At 39.0% G+C, this 19,845-nt stretch overlaps 1 protein-coding gene across 1 annotated transcript; it reads right to left on the bottom strand.

Annotated features, from left to right (window-relative positions):
* Nucleotides 1–3,485: 3,485 nt before the first annotated feature.
* Nucleotides 3,486–7,119, bottom strand: ARL14 (ARF like GTPase 14). Its single transcript, XM_086317738.1, has one exon. It carries the CDS (start codon nucleotides 6,767–6,769, stop codon nucleotides 6,191–6,193), a length of 579 nt encoding a protein of 192 aa, XP_086173864.1. The 5' UTR covers nucleotides 6,770–7,119; the 3' UTR covers nucleotides 3,486–6,190.
* Between the last annotated feature and the right edge of the window lie 12,726 nt (nucleotides 7,120–19,845).

Raw genomic sequence — 19,845 nt, 5'->3', positions numbered from 1 at the left:
AATATTGTAAAGTTTAAAAATAAAATAAAATTAAAAAAAAAGAAAAGGCAGAGGAACCAGCGATCAAATTGCCAACATCTGCTGGATCATGGAAAAAGCAAGAGAGTTCCAGAAAAACATCTATTTCTGCTTTATTGACTATGCCAAAGTCTTTGACTGTGTGGATCACAATAAACTGTGGAAAATTCTGAAAGAGATGGGAATACCAGAGCACCTGACCTGCCTCTTGAGAAACCTGTATGCAGGTCAGGAAGCAACAGTTAGAACTGGACATGGAACAACAGACTGGTTCCAAATAGGAAAAGGAGTACGTCAAGGCTGTATATTGTCACCCTGCTTATCTAACTTATATGCAGAGTATATATATGGGCTGGATGAAGCACAAGCTGGAATCAAAATTGCCAGGAGAATATCAATAACCTCAGATTTGCAGATGACACCACCCTTATGGCAGAAAGCGAAGAAGAACTAAAGAGCCTCTTGATGAAAGTGAAAGAGGAGAGTGAAAAAGTTGACTTAAAACTCAACATTCAGAAAACTAAGATCATGGCATCCAGTCCCATCACTTCACAGCAAATAGATGGGGAAACAGTGGAAACAGTGTCAGACTTTATTTTGGGGGGCTCCAAAATCACTGCAGATGGTGATTGCAGCCATGAAATTAAAAGACGCTTACTCCTTGGAAGAAGAGCTATGACCATCCTAGATAGCATATTAAAAAGCAGAGATGTTACTTTTCCAACAAAGGACCATCTAGTCAAGGCCCTGGTTTTTCCAGTAGTCATATATGGATGTGAGAGTTGGACTGTGAAGAAAGCTGAGTGCCGAAGAATTGATGCTTTTGAACTTTTTGTGGTGTTGGAGAAGACTCTTGAGAGTCCCTTGGACTGCAAGGAGATCCAACCAGTCCATCCTAAAGGATATCAGTCCTGGGTGTTCATTGGAAGGACTGATGTTGAAGCTGAAACATCAATACTTTTGCCACCTGATGCAAAGAGCTGACTCATTTGAAAAGACCCTGATGCTGGGAAAGATTGAGGGAAGGAGGAGAAGGGGACGACAGAGAATGAGATGGTTGGATGGCGTCACCGACTCAATGGACATAAGTTTGAGTATACTCCGGGAGTTGGTGATGGACAGGGAGGCCTGGCGTGCTGTGATTCATGGGGTTGCAAAGAGTCGGACAAGACTGAGCGACTGAACTGAACCCGCCATTCTCTGCCTCTCGTAACCGTAAGTCTTATCTCTCTCTCTCTTTCTTTTTTTATGAGTTTTGTTTTTAGGTTTCACATGTAAATGAGGTCATATAGTGTTTATTTTTCTCTGTCTGACTTATTTCACTTAACCTAATATCTTCAGGTCCTAGGAAGGTTTTTTTTTTTTTTTAATCAAAGAAGGACAATGGTAAGGGGCAATGCATTTTTTTTAAATATGCATATTTCCCATATTAATAATTTTGTGAAACTTCGGAAGAACTCTACTATGAAGTATTTAATATTGCCATCCCCCTAAGATCTTCCTGAAATCAGAAACTCCTTTGCCACAGTCTTTCAGCATGTTTCTTACATGTCTCTTACTGTACTTCATTCATTCTACCTAACTTGTTTTTGCAAAGAAACTTCTTAATGTGAAAGCAATATATATTGCCTTGGATTCCCCCCACTCCACTTTATTGAAGTATAATTGACAGATAAAATTGTAATACATTTTATATTAAATGTATAATAATAAAGTACACAACATGATAATTTGATATCATATACACTGTGAAAGGATTTCCACAGTCAAGTTAATTAACACATCTTCCTTCACCTCACATAGTTACTTTTTTTGTGGTGACTGTGGGAATATTAAAGAGTTATTCTCAGCAAATTTCAAGTACATAATACAGTTTTGTTCATCACAGTCACCATGCTGTACATTAGATTCTCAGAATTTGCTCATCTTATAATTTTAAGTTTGTACCCTTTTACTAACCTCCCCCATCAGCCCACTACCACCATCACTACCCCTTGGCAACCACCAATAGACTTTCCATTTCTATTAGTTTGGCTTTCTTAGATTCCACATGTAAGTAAGATCATACAGTACTTGTGTTTCTCTGTCTAACTTGTTTCTCTTAGCATAATTCCAAACTCTAGGTTCATCCACGTTATCACACATGTCAGGATTTCTTTCTTTTCATGGCTGAATAATATTCCACTGCATATATACACCGTATTTTCTTTATCCATTCATTTATTGATGGACATTTACATTGTTTCCATATCTTAGTTCAGTCGCTCAGTCTGACTCTTTGCCACCCTCATAGACTGCAGCACACCAGGCTTCCCTGTCCATCACCAACTCCTGGAGCTCACTCAAACTCATGTCCATTGAGTTGCTGATGCCATCCAACCATCTCATCCTCTGCTGTCCCCTTCTCCTCCCACCTTCAATCTTTCCCAGCATCAGGGTGTTTTCCAATGAGTTAGTTCTCCACATCACGTGGCCAAAGTATTGGAGTTTCAGCTTCAGCATCAGTCCTTCCAGTGAATATTCAGGACTGATTTCCTTTGGATTGACTAGTTTGGTCTCCTTGCAGTCCAAAGGACTCTCAAAAGTCTTCTCCAACACCACAGTTCAAAAACATAAATTTTTCAGCGCTCAGCTTTCTTTATAGTCCAACTCTCACATCCATACATGACTACTGGAAAAACCATAGCTTTGACTAGACAGACCTTTGTTGGCAAAGGAATGTCTCTGCTTTTTAAGTTGTCTAGGTTGGTCATAGCTTTTCTTCCAAGGAGTAAGCGTCTTTTAATTTCATAGCTGCAATCACCGTCTGCAGTGATTTTGGAGCCAAAAAAAATAAAGTCTGACACTGTTTCCATTGTTTCCCCATCTATTTGCCATGAAATGATGGGACCAGATGTCATGATCTTAGTTTTCTGAGTGTTGAGTTTTAAGCCAACTTTTTCACTCTCCTCTTTCACTTTCATCAAGAAGCTCTTTAGTTCCTCTTCACTTTCTGCCATAAAGGTGGTGTCATCTGCAAATCTGAGGTTATTGATATTCTCCTGGCAATCTTGATTCCAGCTTGTGCTTCATCCAGCCCAGCATTTCGCATGATGTACTCTGCATAGAAGTTAAATAAGCAGGGTGACAATATACAGCCTTGATATACTCTTTTCCCAATTTGGAACCAGTCTGTTGTTCCGTGTTTAGTTATAACTGTTGCCTCTTGACCTGCGTACAGATTTCTCAAGAGGCATGTCAGATGGTCTGGTATTCCCATCTCTTTTAGAATTTTCCCCAGTTTACTGTGATCCACACATTCAAAGGCTTTGGTGTAATTAATAAAGCAGAAGGAGATGTTTTTCTGGAACTCTCATGATTTTTTATGGTCCAGCAAATGTTGGCAATTTGATCGCTGGTTCCTCTGCCTTTTCTAAATCCAACTTGACCATCTGGAAGTTCGCAGTTCATGTATTGTTGAAGCCTGGCTTGGAGAATTTTGAGCATTGCTTTGCTTGCATGTGAGATGAGTGCAATTTTGCAATAGTTTGAATGTTCTTTGGCATTTCCATGTCTTGATTTACTATAAATAATGCAATGAGTGTGGGAGTGCAGATATCTCTTCAAGGTAATGATTTCATTTCTTTTGGATAAATACCTAGAAGTTGGATTGCAGGACCATAGTGTTCTATTTTTAGCCTAGCTTGGATTTATTTTTTATATTTATATATTTATTTTATTTTTCTTAAAGTATAGCTGTTTTACAATGTTGTTTTAGTTTCAGGTGTACAGCAAAGTAATTCAGTAATACATGTAATATATCTCTTTTTTTAAAGATTCTTTTCCTTATAGCTTATTACAAATATTGAGTATAGTTTCCTATGCTATACAGTAAGGCCAGGTTGGTTATCTATTTTATATACAGTAGCACAAGTATGTTAATCCCAAACTCGGTAATTTATCACTCCCTCCACCCCTCTCCCCTTTGATGACCATAAATTTGTTTTCCATGTCTGTGAGTCTATTTCTATTTTGTATAAGTTTATTTGTATCTTTTTTTTCTTTTAGATTCCACATATAAGCAATATTATATGATATATATCTTTCTGTGTCTGGCTTACTTCACTTAGTATAACTTGCAAGTCCATTCATGTTGCAAGAAATGACATTATTTCATTCTTTTTCATGGCCAAGTAATATTTAGCTTGAATTTATCCTTTTTTAAAAAATATTTTTATTTTTGGCTGCACTGTCTTCATTGCTGAACATTGGCTTTCTCTAGTTGAGGTAAGCGGCGGCTACTCTTCATTGCAGGGTGTGGGCTTCGGGTTGCAGTGGCTTCTCTTATTGCAGAACACAGGCTCTAGGCATGCAGGCATCAGTAATTGTGGCACACAGGCTCCATAGTTGCAGTTCAAGGGCCCTAGAGCACACAGGCTTCAGTGCTTGTGGCTCGTGGGCTCTAGAGTGTGGGCTCAGTGGTTCTGAGCCATGGGCTCAGTTACTCCACAGCATGTAGAATCTTCCTGGACCAGGGATCAAACCCATGTTCCCTCCATTGGCTGGCAGAGTCTTAGTCACTGTGCCATCAGGGAAATCCTGAATTTATCTTCACTGAGCTCACTGAAGACAGAGGCCATACCTTATTTACAAAACAACATCACGGCAATTAACAGCATAGGCTTTGAAGTGCCTATTTCCCTCTAGGCAGTTATGAACCTTAAATGAATAGATGTGTGAAAGTGTTTAACACAGTTCCTGGCACACACAGTATTCAACCAATGGTAACTGTAATTAAAGATATGTCTACTTTATTACTTGAATCCCTGCCATGCAACACAGGAGGATTTGTCGCCAAACAACAAATCAGGGCTAGGGTGAGAGAAAACTACAGAAGGAATCCAGGAGCAAGCACTGTACCTTACTGTACAATTATTGCTTTACTGTACCTTTATTTTCCTTTGTGACCTTACAGTTTGGACTCCCTGAGGCTGCAGTGGGGGCTTGAGGCCTGCTTCTAACCCAAATGAGCCTTGTTGGTGGTAGGGTAGAGGGAAAGACTGTCTTCTGTTAGTTCCAGGGCCTCTCTGGGACTTCTGAGCCTCTCGGGGGAATTCCAGTTCAATCTCCAGTTCTTTCTCCCCTCTTCCCCTCTCCAACAATGTCTCTGGAGAATCTCCAACTGATGGGACCTTCCAGTGACTAACCTGTACCTTCAACGGGGTCCCCCGGAGTTGAGGACTTAACACCACCTCCTGCATGAAGCACTTCTTGTTTCCCCAGGTCAGAATGAGGCTCTCCTGTTACAGCACTTAGTACTTATTGCCGTATCCTATCTGCTGGCTTTATTTTGTTTGTCTCCCCTGTGAATTGCCAGGTCTCTGAGAGCAAAGTATGGCTCTGGTTCCTGCTTGATCAGTACAGTGAGCTGTACATACGTTCCCAAGTTATAACTGTTATATTGAATTCTACCAAAGCCAGTCTTGGAATTGCAGCCTCCAGCTGAACGATAAGTCCAGACCTTACCCTAAGCTCTAAGATTCTCTCTTAATCCCCAGAGCTCTAAGATACAAACTTCTGCTCCCTATAGGAGAACACAGCCACTGGGCAATTGACAGCCTGGGGTTCATGGTGGACTCACTGTAAGAAGTTTCTAGCAATAGATTTCAAAAACCTAGCAGGAATACAGTAAAACAAAACAAAACAAAATCCCTTTATTTAGGAAATAGGGATTTATAAAATATTAACAGCAAACATTTTCCTCTTCATAATTTAAAGTTCATTTTTTTATACCACCCAGCTATTACACAGAAGCATTGTGGAAACTGAATACCTGTAACAGCTGGAAACAGTCTGAAAGAAGTCTGACTCTATTAGCAGCTTAAACTTTGTTCTAGTAGTTACATAAAAATAATAAGGCAAGATTTTATTTGTTCCCAAATATGATTATTTGGAATCATCAAACATGCACAAAATTGTAACATTTTCATTCACAATTATCATTACCACATAGTTTGCTAAAGTGCTTGGCCCAAAATAACAATTTTCTAGATATTATTCTGAGTTTAATGGAATTTAGGTGAAATAACATTTCAGGAAAAGTTTGTCAACTTGACAATTTGCTTTTCTTATTTGGCCTGGGAAAAAAAATTACCCTTTCAACTTCATCAGCATCTGTTCCTCCACTTGGACCTCAGTGCTGCTTGAAGAGTGCTAAAGTGTCTCCTCTTGATTTCATGTGGCTTTTCACAAATCCAGTTAACTTCTGGAACCCCTCCATTAGCCCGTCCCCAGTGACGGCACAGCAGGGCTGCACGCACCAGTTCCGGTCACTGCAGAGTTGCTTCACTTTGAACATCCTGGTGATATCCTCGGCACTTAGAGCTCCAGGCATATCTTGTTTGTTGGCTAACAGGACCACAGGCACATTTTTAATGTACTCATTCTTCAAGATGTGCTCAAACTCTTTCCTGGAGTCTTCAAGTCGCTGTGTGTCTGTACTGTCCACAACATACACTAGCCCATCAGTGTTCTCACAGTAGAGGCCCCACGTGGCTCTCATTTTCTCTTGTCCTCCAACGTCCCAGACCGTGAGCGAGACACCTTTTGCCAAGTCAATCATCTCCACATTGAAACCTACTGTTGGGATAGTCACAATATCCTTATCAAGCTTCAATTTGTAAAGGAGAGTAGACTTCCCAGCAGAGTCAAGTCCCAGAAGAAGAATTCGGGCTTGCTTGGCTTTAGGCTTTTTAGAATTCAACAGACCCATTTTAGGCTTTTTAAATTTTTCTTTAAAGATCTTTTCTTATGGCCGGAGCCAGTTTCCTTTCCAGGTTCTGCATGAAAATGTTAAGAAAGAAGAGAGCAAAGGCTTCATGATATAGTCTTAGAATAGGAACTTACCTGCATTTATGTTGTAGCTTATCGACTTGATTATGGGCAAACAATGTTTTATTTGCAGTCCCAGCCAATCCTGAGGAATCTACGGTGTGAGTAACCAGCCAGTGTCATAGAAGCTCAAAGGGGAAATTCTTTGTGAGTGAGTAGGACTTAGGAGGGGCCTGCCTGTGTGACACTGCAGCTTGTTCTCCTCCCAACGTTGGGAAGCTAGGGAAATCAAAGATTTGGACAGAACATGGTTTTGGTAGCAGGATAAAAACTTAAATGTACAAGTGGTTTGTAGCAGTTCTCTAGTTGCTTGACTGTTTATCTTACCCCAGTTGTAAATAAATAACCAGACTTTTGAAGTCATGAAGGGAGAGTTTATCTCACACTGCCCTGAGCAGTATCTTTAGTACTTTCCAGATTACTCAATAAGAAACCTTAAACCACCCAAAGTTACCTGAACCTTACTCCCATAATCATATAGAGAATCACTTCTTTAATCTTCTTGGTAGGAAATTTACATTATTCACAAGACCAGATTTATAGGAGAGGGAAGTTTGTAACACAAACACTTTAAAAATTAAGCAGTCCAATTAAAGGTGGCAAATTGAATACATGTATTTATCTCCTCTCCTTCTCAAGACTCCACCAAAATGATGGTAAAAGAGTAAAAAGAAAATATAAACTCACACCAAGAGCAGCAGAGTCCATTGGAGGATGGGAGATTTCCACATCTCTCTGGAAGGTGAAATGTAGACAGAAGATGAATAGTAACTGATGCAGCAGGATAAAGCCGAGGCTTAGCGGGCTGATGCAGAGGATACAGAGGGAAGGGGCGAAATGCATGATGGAAAACAGAGGGTTAACTAAAAGTCTGAATAAGGAACAGAAAACACACAAACACACACCCCTCTGCTGGGTGACCATTCAGAATGAAATGTTACTCCCTAGGCCAAAAACAGAAAGGCTTTTCTACAGAAATTGTATGATGTCAGAGAAGAGACCTTTATGTTTTGACAGTTGGGAGTTTCCACATCCTAATACCTAACTCAAAATTTAATTAACCTATAGCCAATCTGGCAATTGCATGTACACGGAGGTACCAGTCAGCCTTCAGTGCACAGAGGTTTTCATACTTAATGTAACATGTCTTCAAATGAGAGAAAGACCAAAATAAAAGTAAGAAGGTTTTAAGAAAGCTTTAACAGAGGTAATGCAGGGAACAGAAGAAAATTTTCAGTAAGTTCTAATATTTCAATGAAAAAAAAAAGGGAAAGTGTTAACCACTCGGTTGCATCCAACTCTTTGTGATCCCATGGACTGTAGCCCGCTAAGCTCCCTGTTCATGGGCTTTTCCAGGCAAGAATATTAGAGTGGATTTTCATTCCCTCCTCCAGGGAATCTTCTCGATCCAGGGACCGAACCCAGGTCTCTTGCGTTGCAGGAGAATACTTCACCATCTGAGCCAGTATTTCCATAGAAATTTGCAAAAGTATTGTATCCATAAAACAAGAAATGGATGTTATTTAAAAGGCTACTCAAAAAACAAAAACAGAACTCTTGGAAATTAAGAACATGGTTTCCAAAATTTTAAAAGATCAATAATAGGTTAGAAGAAAACCTTTTAAAAAGTAGAAGGTAAAAAGTATGAAAGAAAAGATGAGATGTAGAAAATCAATCCAGAAGTTTCAAAGTCTGACTTTTAGGACTTTATTCCAAAAGGAACAGAAAACATGCAAAGAGGAAATTATCAAAGAAAAAATAGTCATATTATTTGCTATTATTTGCATATTATAAGCTAAAGAATAAACTTTCCAGGTTGAAAGGCTTCCCTCAATGCCTTTTAAAAGAACAGTACTAAGGCATAGGGCTTCCCCAGTGGCTCAGTGGTAAAGAATCTGCCTGCGATGTAGAAGATGCAGGAGATGTGGGCTCAATCCCTAGGTAAGGAAGATCCCCTGGGGGAAGAAATGGCAACCCACTCCAGTATTCTTGCCTGGAGAATCCCATGGACAGAGGATCCTGGCAGGCTACAGTCCATAGCATTGCAAAGAGTCTGACACGACTGAAGTGAGTGAGCACGCTCTCACATACTAAGGCATATAATATACATGTTTTGTTTTCATTAAAACTAAAATTTTATTTTTTAATTAAGTAGACTATTCTAGGTGTAGAAAATGCACTTGTGATGAAATTAAACTTTTAAAAAACTATTAAATTCTTAACTAACTCACTGTATCTCTGAAACCACAGGTATTATTTTCATTCATTTATTCATCCATCCATCCATTTTTTCAACAAATGTATATATTGATTGCCTACTGTGTGAACTACGATGTGCTAGATTTCAGGGAGGACACAAAGATAAATTAGACCTGCCCTTAGGTGGCTTTCTATGGGGAAAAATTTAAAAGATGTGAATAAAAATAATAATGCAAAGTTTTTAAAAATGCCAATGCTATTAGAAGAGGAAAGCTAATATATTCTGGAAATTCAAAGATTACTTCAGGATGGAAGGCATTAGGGAAATCACTGTAGAGAAGGTTCAACCTCACACCAGGCCTCCTAGAGATGGTGTAGGAGAAGTATATTAAAGAGATGGTCTGTATGAGCAAAGTCTCAGAAATGGGAAAACATAGGATGTATATGGAAAAACAACAGGATGCAAGCATGCATGTATAGTGTTTTTGTTCCTAAAACATGTTTAACTATCATGAGAAAACCATCAGACAAATCTAGACTGTAGGACATGCTACAAAAAAACACACCTGGAGTTCAAAATACCTCTGTGTCATGAAAGACAGAAAAAAAAAAAAGGAGCAGAAGAATTATCTAAATTAAGATACACTTAAGATACATGACCCCTAAATGCATTGTGTGATCTTTGATTTGATCCTTTGTCCAAAAAAACTATTATTATTATAATTGGGGGCATTTGATGATGACTATCCTTCATATATTATTATATCTATAAATTGTGTATTAGATGTTGTTATCAGTGTTAAATTTCTTGAGAGAAATGATGATATTGTGGTTATGCAAGAGGATGTCCTTGTTCTAAAGAGATACATGCCAATGTACTTAGGGATGGTACCAGAAAGTTAATTTCAACTGGCTCAGCACACACAAGCACATACACACACGGAGAAGAAATAGGGCAAAAATCAGTAACTGGTAGTTGAGGTGAGGAGTTTTTGGTGTTCATTATACTATTTTAAAACTCTCCTTTAGTTTTGAAAATCAAAATAATATGTAGGAAAAAAAGAATATAATTGAAATAAGCTAATCAAATAAGGCTGCAGTCTGCAGTAATGTAAAGAATAATTCAGCTTACACATGTGGTCTGACCGTATTTCCCAAGATGAATTTAAGGACTCTGCAGTACCAGCTCGCCTCCATCTCTGTACTTTCAATAAATTAAATTTTAAAAGAAAAAATGTAACACATATTTCATATTAAACTTGATATGTTCCTTATGAGATCTGATGTTAGTACTGGGGTAAAACTTTTATTTTTGCCTATAATGAGGATAATCATACATAAATGCCTTTACTCTGTTTCCCATTTAACCAATTGTACCTTATTTTCAGGGTAGTCAACCTGATGAGGGGTTAAATTCTGGATGAATATTATATCCAAATGAAAATACAATTTCTGTAAAAGGAAGTAATTTCTTTCTCAATGTTAATTTTCATGAAAAATTCTACAAATGTTTCAACAGTCTTTCCTACTGTCCTACAACACTTAAGGATTCATTTGTCCTGGCCAAACCTGACGAAAGGCAAGGTATTTGTTTTCTGTGAATCATTCTGAGGTTGTGCAAATAAAGATAGGATTGCAAGAGTGTTACTCGCAAGCTCTGTTGTATCACCAAGAAATTTGTTTTAAAATTCAGGAATGAAGGAAACTTTTAAAAAAATTTCTTGCTGTGGAGATGGGAGGTCTGACTTTAGAAACTCGACCATGTGCTGACCAAGTGAAGATAATAGAAGCTCATCTCTTAGAAGACAGTGGCAGCTTATTCTATTAACTTTATTTTTTACAGATAAAGAAGAATTGGGATGTGGTTGTGTGACTTGCTTAGTTTATGCAGACTTGGAACATCCCTAGTTTTCTTGTGATGACTTTTTGTTTGGTCTTTTTAAAAACGAACTTTTGGAAAACTGAATTATAGCATACAGATAGAAATATGCAAAAATCATAAACCTACAGCTCAATGAGTCACAAATTGAAAACATCCATATATCTACCAGTGAGACCAGGCTTAAATTTTAATTTTCCATTTTCATTGCAAGTAAAAAGTCCAGACCTCAAGCATTTCTGTACTGAGCTGTCAAAAATATGCTCTGTTCTCAAAAAGATGTCATGCGAACAACAAGTATTTATTATCCCAGTTGAGATTCTTTGATGCTGCAAAAAAATGATATTCCAACCATGAAACTCTTCCAAGTGCCATTTTCTCCAGGAAAGAACCCGCCCTTACATTCACATCACCAAAGGAGGAGAGCTTTTCTCTCACATGGGCAGACCACTGGATCTGAGCTCATATCCAGCCCCTGGCACTTACTAAGTGCTGAATGATGACAAAAACAGGGGTGTTGTGATAGTTTATTATATTACATTTTATAAATGTGAAAACATATCATAGAACATGGCACATGGTTGATGAAATTTTCTTCCTCTCCTCTGACAAGTTTTGTTTATCAGCTAACATTTTAAAAGACCTGCAATCCTTGCTTATCATGATAGTCATTTCATGATGTATGTTAAGTCAAATCATTATGCTGTACACCTTAAACTTATACAGTGCTATAGGTCAGTTATAGCTCAGTAAAACTGGAAGGAAAAAAAAAAATCTGCAACTTTTAACCTTTTCCAGACAAGGAACAAATTCAGAGTCCTATCAGAGTACTGTATTCCCTTGGCAGAATAAAACACTGTGTGCTGAACCCCTTCCCCAGCACCCCAACATTGTTATCCCGCTTTCCAAATAAGATGAAAATGAACAAGGGTGCAATCCAACGCCACTGAAATGAGCAGAGGGACAGTCTGAGGGCTGTGTCTGGAACTAGGGAGAGGCAGTCACTCTTCACCTTGATAAAGATGGGCATTTATACAAGAACAGATGACTCAGATATCTTTGGCCCCAGCTACATGTGAAGCTCTCAGTATCCTCTGAATGTCTGCCCAGCTAGCAGCAAGGGGAACCCGAAGAACTGGGCCATGCAACCTGACCACCATGAACCGAATTGACTCCCTTTTCATGTCAATCATCCAAATCATAGGTTTGCATAGGTCAGCAAATTCTTTTAAAAATTATTTTAAGATCCCCATTCTTTATAGCCACTCATTTCTCTTCAAACGCTCAATCTGTGATTATTCATTCAATATTTATTGGGCACACACAAAATGGCAAGCACTGTATATCTGCTACAAACAGAATAAGTGAGACTTTACCCTTTAAGAAGCAACTGAGTATTGAACTATTTTTTAAAATATTAAAAAAAAAATACTCTATGATCAACCTTGCTATTTATAAAATATTTTATTTTAAAAACAATATTAAAATGTTTAAAAATCATCTGAAACATTTACAAATCTAATTATGAATTTACTTTTATTTTCTATCTTTGTTTATATATATATATAATTTAATCGTGATACACTTTATTCATCAAACTTATATTGAGAACATAATATATCTAGATTTAATACAAGATGTTAGCAATACATACAGTTCAATCAAAACAGTCTCCATTTTCAAGTAGTCTAATGAAGAAGATAAATACGTGGTGTGAATATTGTTATAAATAAGGTAATAGAACCTTAAGGAAGCACAGGAGCCATCAAAAAGAAGGGTGAAATAGCGCATTGTGTCCAGGGAACTGGAAGCAGTTCTTAACTGGAGCTGAGAAGTGTGAGGGCAGTAGAGTGAGGGGAGAGGGTCTGCAGGTCAGTGTCAAGCACCGTGGCTCAAGCTTGGGGCACCCACATCATTTATCATCCACACTTGGACAGTTTTGAAAGTGGAAGTGTTGCCAATAATGAAGATTCCAGAAAACTGGTGTAAACAAAGATAACCTTTGAATAACTGAACTGTATGATCTTGCCCAGCTTCATGAGAGGACACTGGAGTCAGCTTCAGGATAAAAAATCAGAGGGCCATGTCTGCATAGCTGCTTCTCACATACTTCTACTGTCATTCACTGACATTCTCCTTTCCAGTCTTTCTAGAGAATAAACTAAGAAATCAGAGTTGTACACTAGAAGAAGCTGAATCCTAATCTGTCAATGAGGGAAACCAAATTGGGAAACCTACGTCATGCAGCAGAATCAGTCCTTAAAGACTCAGAAATAGACAGAATCAAGCCAGAAACTGGGCTAAGGGAAGATAATTAAAACAAAATGCTGAGGCCTTGTCAGTACAAGTGGGGGTAAAATACAGGACACCAGGTAAGTGTGAATTGCAAATGAACAATGAAGAACTTTTTAGTGTAAGTATGTTCCAAATATTAAATGGGCTATACCTAAAATAAAGGAGCATTCATTGCTTATCTTAAATTCAAATTTAATTGGTTGTTGTTTATTTTTATTTGCTGAATATAGCAACCTTACTTGGGATGGACACAGACCCCAGGAATGCTTCTCTACAAAGGAAAGAGAGAGGTGTAGAGAAGACAAATACTGGCTTCTCCCCTGTCCCTGCCGTGTGAGTTTCCAATGGTGTTTCTTACTAGCAGAATCTAACTGGAAGCCAACTGGCAAAAAAAACACTTAGGAAATGTTGGATTTCAGGCCCCTAGTCACAACAATACAGAACAGAGGATAGAATAAGGCCTCTGGAGATAACATAATTAGAAATCCTTTACATGAACGAAATAAAATTTTAGTTTAAAATATTTATGAAAATAAAGATGCCTCTTGGTTAATGTCTTTCTGGACATGCTTTTGATTGCCTACTTTGGTGCTCAGACATTTTGACTACTTCTTTTGAAATGGGTAAAAGACAGCAATGATAATTGGAAAGTGCTGCTGCTGCTGCTGCTGCTAAGTCACTTCATTTGTGTCCAACTCTGTGTGATCCCATAGACGGCAGCCCACCAGGCTCCCGCGTCCCTGGGATTCTCCAGGCAAGAACACTGGAGTGGGTTGCCATTTCCTTCTCCAATGCATGAAAGTGAAAAATGAAAGTGAAGTCGCTCAGTTGTGTCCGACTCTTAGCGACCCCATGGACTGCAGCCCACCAGGCCCCTCCGTCCATGGGATTTTCCAGGCAAGAGTACTGGAGTGGTACTCTTCTCTGACTGGAATGTGAGGTGTCGTAAGAAAAAGAGGTCCACTCGGAAGTACCATAGGAATGCAGAAGGACTGTTCATTCTGACCAGAAGTCCTTTTCAGGATGAGTGGCCTTTGAATGATATCTCATTTGCATAATGAAAGAGGAGGAAAGGGAAAGGCCTTCCCAGATGGACAATGAAATTGAAATCAGAGGAGAGGAAGTGTGCAATGTGTTCTGGGAATAGCTGAGGTTTGATATAGCTGAGTAAAGAGGATGTGTGGGTGTGGGATGGGGATCAAATCTGGTCATGTGTGAAGAGCACCTTGTTTGGAGGATGCTTGAATACCAAATTAACAATTTGGTTTTTGATCTGCCATATAATGCATAAGCAATGGGGACTCATTCAAAGACACTGAAGCCAAGGAAATAGTTAGATTTGAACCACGTGTATTTGAAGCCAGATTAATGGATGAGATTTCTCAGGAAGCAAATATAGAGAAATGGGTCTCAACCTTGTAGAGCCCATGGCCCTTATTGATAAACAATAAATATTCACAGATACCCATCTTGGGGAATCTTTATGACACTTACTATACATCACTGCTTTCTTCTGCTTACCCCTGCCACATCCAGTTTTGTCAAAGTTTCTTTTTCTAATATTTTGAAATAAATAATAAGCTTCTCTCTCCTAAATCAAAATATGTAATTCCAAAAACGTTTTGTTTATCAAATTCTATTAATGCCGTACTCATAAGCTATTTGGAGAAGGCAATGGCAACCCACTCCAGTACTCTTGCCTGGAAAATCCCATGGACGGAGGAGCCTGGTAGGCTGCAGTCCATGGGGTCATGAAGAGTCAGACACGACTGAGTGGCTTCATTTTCACTTTTCACTTTCCTGCTTTGGAGAAGGACATGGCAACCCACTCCAGTGTTCTTGCCTGGAGAATCCCATGGAGAGAGGAGCCTGGTGGGCTGCCGTCTACGGGGTTGCACAGAGTTGGACATGACTGAAGTGACTTAGCAGCAGCAGCAGCATAAGCTATTTGAGGTAATTGTTCAAAGTTATTTCATGAACAGTTTGGCAAAGCACATTATTTCTCATTGTAGTTAAAAAGAAATCAAAGTTTTAAGAGGACAGGGTGGGATAATAACATCTACATGATGTAGTTGTTATGACTTCATGCTTCTTCCAAGTAAAATGGAGTAGGACCCTATGGTCCTTGCCTTCCCCCACCTTCATCTCCTCTGTCTGCTTTTTGTCTGTGGAAAATTTTAGTCAAAGAATAAGTTTAATCAGATAAATGAGAAATGCGGAAACAAAGGAAAACAGTCAAAGGAGACAATAATGATCATGTAGTCATTAAACCTAGTCAAGGGCCTTTAGTTCTTTCTCAAGGACTATAGATAATATTCTGGGCCATATTCTGTGAGCTGTCTCATAGACACTGAAACCCCAGGGTGGAAAAGTTAACTACATGATGACCAGACCGTACCCAGGATATGAGCTTCCACACTTCTGAGAATTGGCCACAAAGAAATGGAAACAAATGGACCCTGGAACTGAAGATTGTTTTATTATTGGTCATGGGAATAGCAGACAGGTTTATATTTGCTTGCTCAAATGAATAAGGTTTATATTTGCTTGGTCAAATGAATATTCATTGGAAGGACTGATGCTGAAGCTGAAGCTCCAATACTTTGGCCACCGGATACAGACACATTGGAAAAGACTTGATAACTCATTGGAAAAGACTCTGCGGAAGATTGAGGGCAGGAGGAGAAGGGGACCACAGAGGATGAGATGGTTGGATGGCATCACCAACTCAATGGACATGAGTTTGAGCAAAATCTGGGAAATGGTGAAGGACAGGGGATCGTGGTGTCCCACAGTCCATGGGGTCTCAAAGAGTTGTACACGACTTAGCAACAGAACAACAAAAACAATGAGATTTATTGTTAGCAACTTTTTTGAGAGGTAATGTAAAGTTGCATCTTGGCTTCTTGCAAAAGAGTACTATGCTCCATTTCCAGTGTCTGATGGTTAATTTTATGTGTCAATTTAAAGGGGTATGCCCAGGCAAAACATTACTTCAGGGTGTGTTAGTGAGAGTATTCCAGGAAGCGGTTAGCATTTGAGTCAGTAAACTGAGTAAAAAAGTTTGTCCTCACCAATGCAGGAGGGTATCATCCAATCCATCAAGTACTTGATAGAACAAAAAGGCAGCTGCTGCTGCTCAGTCACTTTCGTCATGTCCAACCCTTTGTGACCCTATAGGCTGTAACCCACCAGCCTCCTCTGTCCATGGAATTCTCCAGGCAAGAATACTGGAGTAGGTTGCTATGCCCTCCTCCAGGGGATCTTCCCAACCAGGGATTGGACCTACATCTCTTGTGTTTCCTGCATTGGCAGGCAGATTCTTTTACCTGGGAAGCGGGCACAGAGGCTACTAAGAAGCCTAGTGGAAGAATCTGTGACTCTGTCTCAGGTCAAGGGAACCTTCCCAGGGCTGCTGCATCGTGCTGAGTCTGAGGCCCAGTGCATCATGCATGTTAGAGACAAATGGTAATCCAATATTCTCCAAGACTTGGACCTTTCTTGGAGAGTTCAGCTTGTGGGGGGCTTCCTTTCTTGAAAGCCACAGCTTTCTTTTCCATCAAAATATTCCTCCTATGGAGAGTTGCTTCCCTAGAGGTTTGGGCAAAAAGGGCCCTGAACAGAATCTTGATACCTTCTCTATGTCAGCTACCCTCCAGAGTTTCTATTTCAGGTTGGAGAACTGCCTCCATTCCTCAGATCATGTGTTGGAGCTAGCTGGCCAACATCAACCAGTTCGATGACCTGACCAAGCTTGTCCCCAGCTGGGGTTATTAGCTTCTTGCTTTTCCTCAAATGTTTACTGATGATGTTCGCTCCCACCCACATATACATGGTCTCCAGACTCCTTGTTACAGGCTTACAATAATCCAGTATCTGACACAGCCTATGAATAACAAACATCAGTTTCATAAGGAAAGAGGAGGGGCATAACCTCTCAGCTGTGATCCAGAACACCAAATAAGTATATTTGTAGTATAGAAATAGCATGAAATGCTAATTTAAATAATGTTCAGGGAGCCCCCAAATTATAAGCCAGTCACCCAAGAATCCCAAGTCACAGGGGAAGGCAAGGAAATTTGTAGACAATGTGACTGCATACCCACAAAACTCAGAGAACTGAATGACAAACGAAGACATTCTGGCCAAGACACAAGATGAACATACAAAGATAGTAGCGTTCCTCATAGCCAGCAGTAACTGAGAAAAACCCCATTCTCAACAGCAATAAAAACTGTAAAATATTGAGCAGTAAACTCGGTAATATGTACACAAGGCCTGCATGAAGAAAATATTAAATCTTTACTGCTGGTCTTTAAAAAATCAGCCAAATAAAGAAAGAGATATAACATTGTAAAAATGCCAGTTCACTCCTAAAGTAATCTGTAAATTAAATTCGGCCTCAGTCGAAATCAACCAGTAACAAATATTTGTATAACATTGAATTATGAGTCAGTTACTATTTTAAGCATTGGAGGTACAGTGATGATTGACACAGCATCTCTGCTCTCACGTTTACATTCTAATGCAAGATGGGTGAAAGTGAAAGTTGCTCAGTCGTTTCCAACTCTTTGCAACTATACACAGTCCATGGACTATACACAGTCCCTGGAATTCTCCAGGCCAGAATATTGGAGTGGGTAGCCTATCCCTTCTCCAGGGGATCTTCCCAACCCAGAGATCAAACCCAGGTCTGCTGATCCAGGGATCGAACCCAGGTCTCCTGCATTGCAGGCAGATTCTTTACCAGCTGAGCTACAAGGGAAGCCCAATGCAAGGTGGGAGCGGGGAGATAAATACATCAACAAATAAACAAGATGCAAGATTTCTTTCCTCATTCTGGGACCCAGGCTTATGGAGCAGCCACTGCCATGAACACTGCCGGTCACTATCTGAGGGATCTTACATAGCCAATTAAATGTTCTGGGCCACAGGCACCCCTTCCACTTCTGCTCACAATTCATGAGCCAAAATGAGTTCCATGGCCTCATGTGACCACAGGGAGGCAGGAAGTGCTGTCCCACTGTGCACCCAGCAAGGGAGCAAACCAGATCAGCTTGGTAAATAGTGTGAATAACTACCTCATCCTAACGATGGTCTGATTTTTTTTTTTTTTTATCATTCTGCTTTTTAAGTTTAGATTCTTAATGTCTGGAATTTCTTTATGAACAGTATATCTGGTTTCCAAATGTATAGTAAATCTTTTCAATACTGCAAATTTAAAAGACCCTTATTTTTTAATAATTGTGTTTGGTTTCAAATAACAGACACCAGAAAAAAACCCAGTAGGTCAACAACTTACAGGTTCTATTTTGCTCACATGCAGGGATTTTTTTTTTTTAAAGGATAAGGACATATTGCCACTACTAGTAAATTTATTCATGTATGTGATCAGATTTAAGATACAATTTGGAGGCAGTAGCCACAAGACTTGCTAATGAATTAGATATGAGTGAGAGAGCATTCAAGATATTAATAACTCCTAAGTTTTTTGACTAAACTAGGAGGATAATGATGCCATTTACTGAGAAGAGGGAGAACTGGGCTTTAAGGAAAAAAGCCATAGTTAAAATGTATGTCCTTTAATAAAATTTGACAAGCTGATTGAAATTTGGTATAGAAGAGAAAATAGGCAAAAAAAAACCCACAAATAATCATTAATAATAAGTAGTTTAAAAAATTTTACATAGTGGGAGGTACAGAGACAAGTACATAGGACACTGACACACACACACACAAACGCAAACACAGTGTAAGTCAATTCACAGTAGACAGGTAGCATAAGCATGAAAATATACTATTGTTGTTGTAAGCTACCAAGAATCTAAGTTTGTTCATTACTATTGCACAGCCTAGCTTATTCTGGTTGATATACTGTGAAAACACACACACATCAGAAATGAGCCAGGTATCTGTGTACTTATAAAGAAAGTTTGTTAAGAGATAATATTAAGGGAAAGAAACAAATTCTACAATAGTACAGCTGGTAAAATATTACTTTATGTTAACCTCCATCCCACAAAATAGTACACTATATGTTTCTCAGATATATGTATGTTAATGTAAGGAAAAAAATCTAGAAAGACACATGAAATTGGTAAGAGTTTGTCTTCCTCTGAGGGAGGCTTGGTTATAAGGAGATTTTTGCTGTGTCTGCATTTAAAAAGTACAGTAAAAAAAAAAATTAACTAAAAAGTGCAAAACATCACAATATGAAATAAATTATATACTGTATATACACATTAAAAGAAAAGAAGAAGAAGGGAATCCCCTGGCAGTTCAGCTGTTAGGACTTCAGCGCTTTCACTGCCAAAGACTCTGGTTCAATTCCTGGTCAGGGAAATAAGATCTCGAAAGCTGCACAGCATGGCCAAAAAGAAAATAGTAAGAAAGGAAGAAAAGGAGGGAGGGAACGAAGAAGAAGTAAAAGGGTAAATGGTTACCAGGGTCTCTCCCACTCAGTTAAGGAAATAGAACATCACCTATACCATGAAGACCTCTGGGGGCCCCTAAATGATTGTTTCCCCCTCCTCACCCAGAAAAATAACTGTTAACCTGTAGCTAGTGTTACTCACTCCTTGCTT

This window comes from Bos grunniens, chromosome 1, assembly GCF_055505025.1.
Source record: "Bos grunniens cultivar Pamir isolate PY7600 chromosome 1, Bosgru_T2T1.0, whole genome shotgun sequence".
Lineage (NCBI taxonomy): Eukaryota > Metazoa > Chordata > Mammalia > Artiodactyla > Bovidae > Bos > Bos grunniens.
The sequence above is the reverse complement of the archived record's forward strand: the minus strand, read 5'-3'. Positions and strand labels throughout refer to the sequence as shown.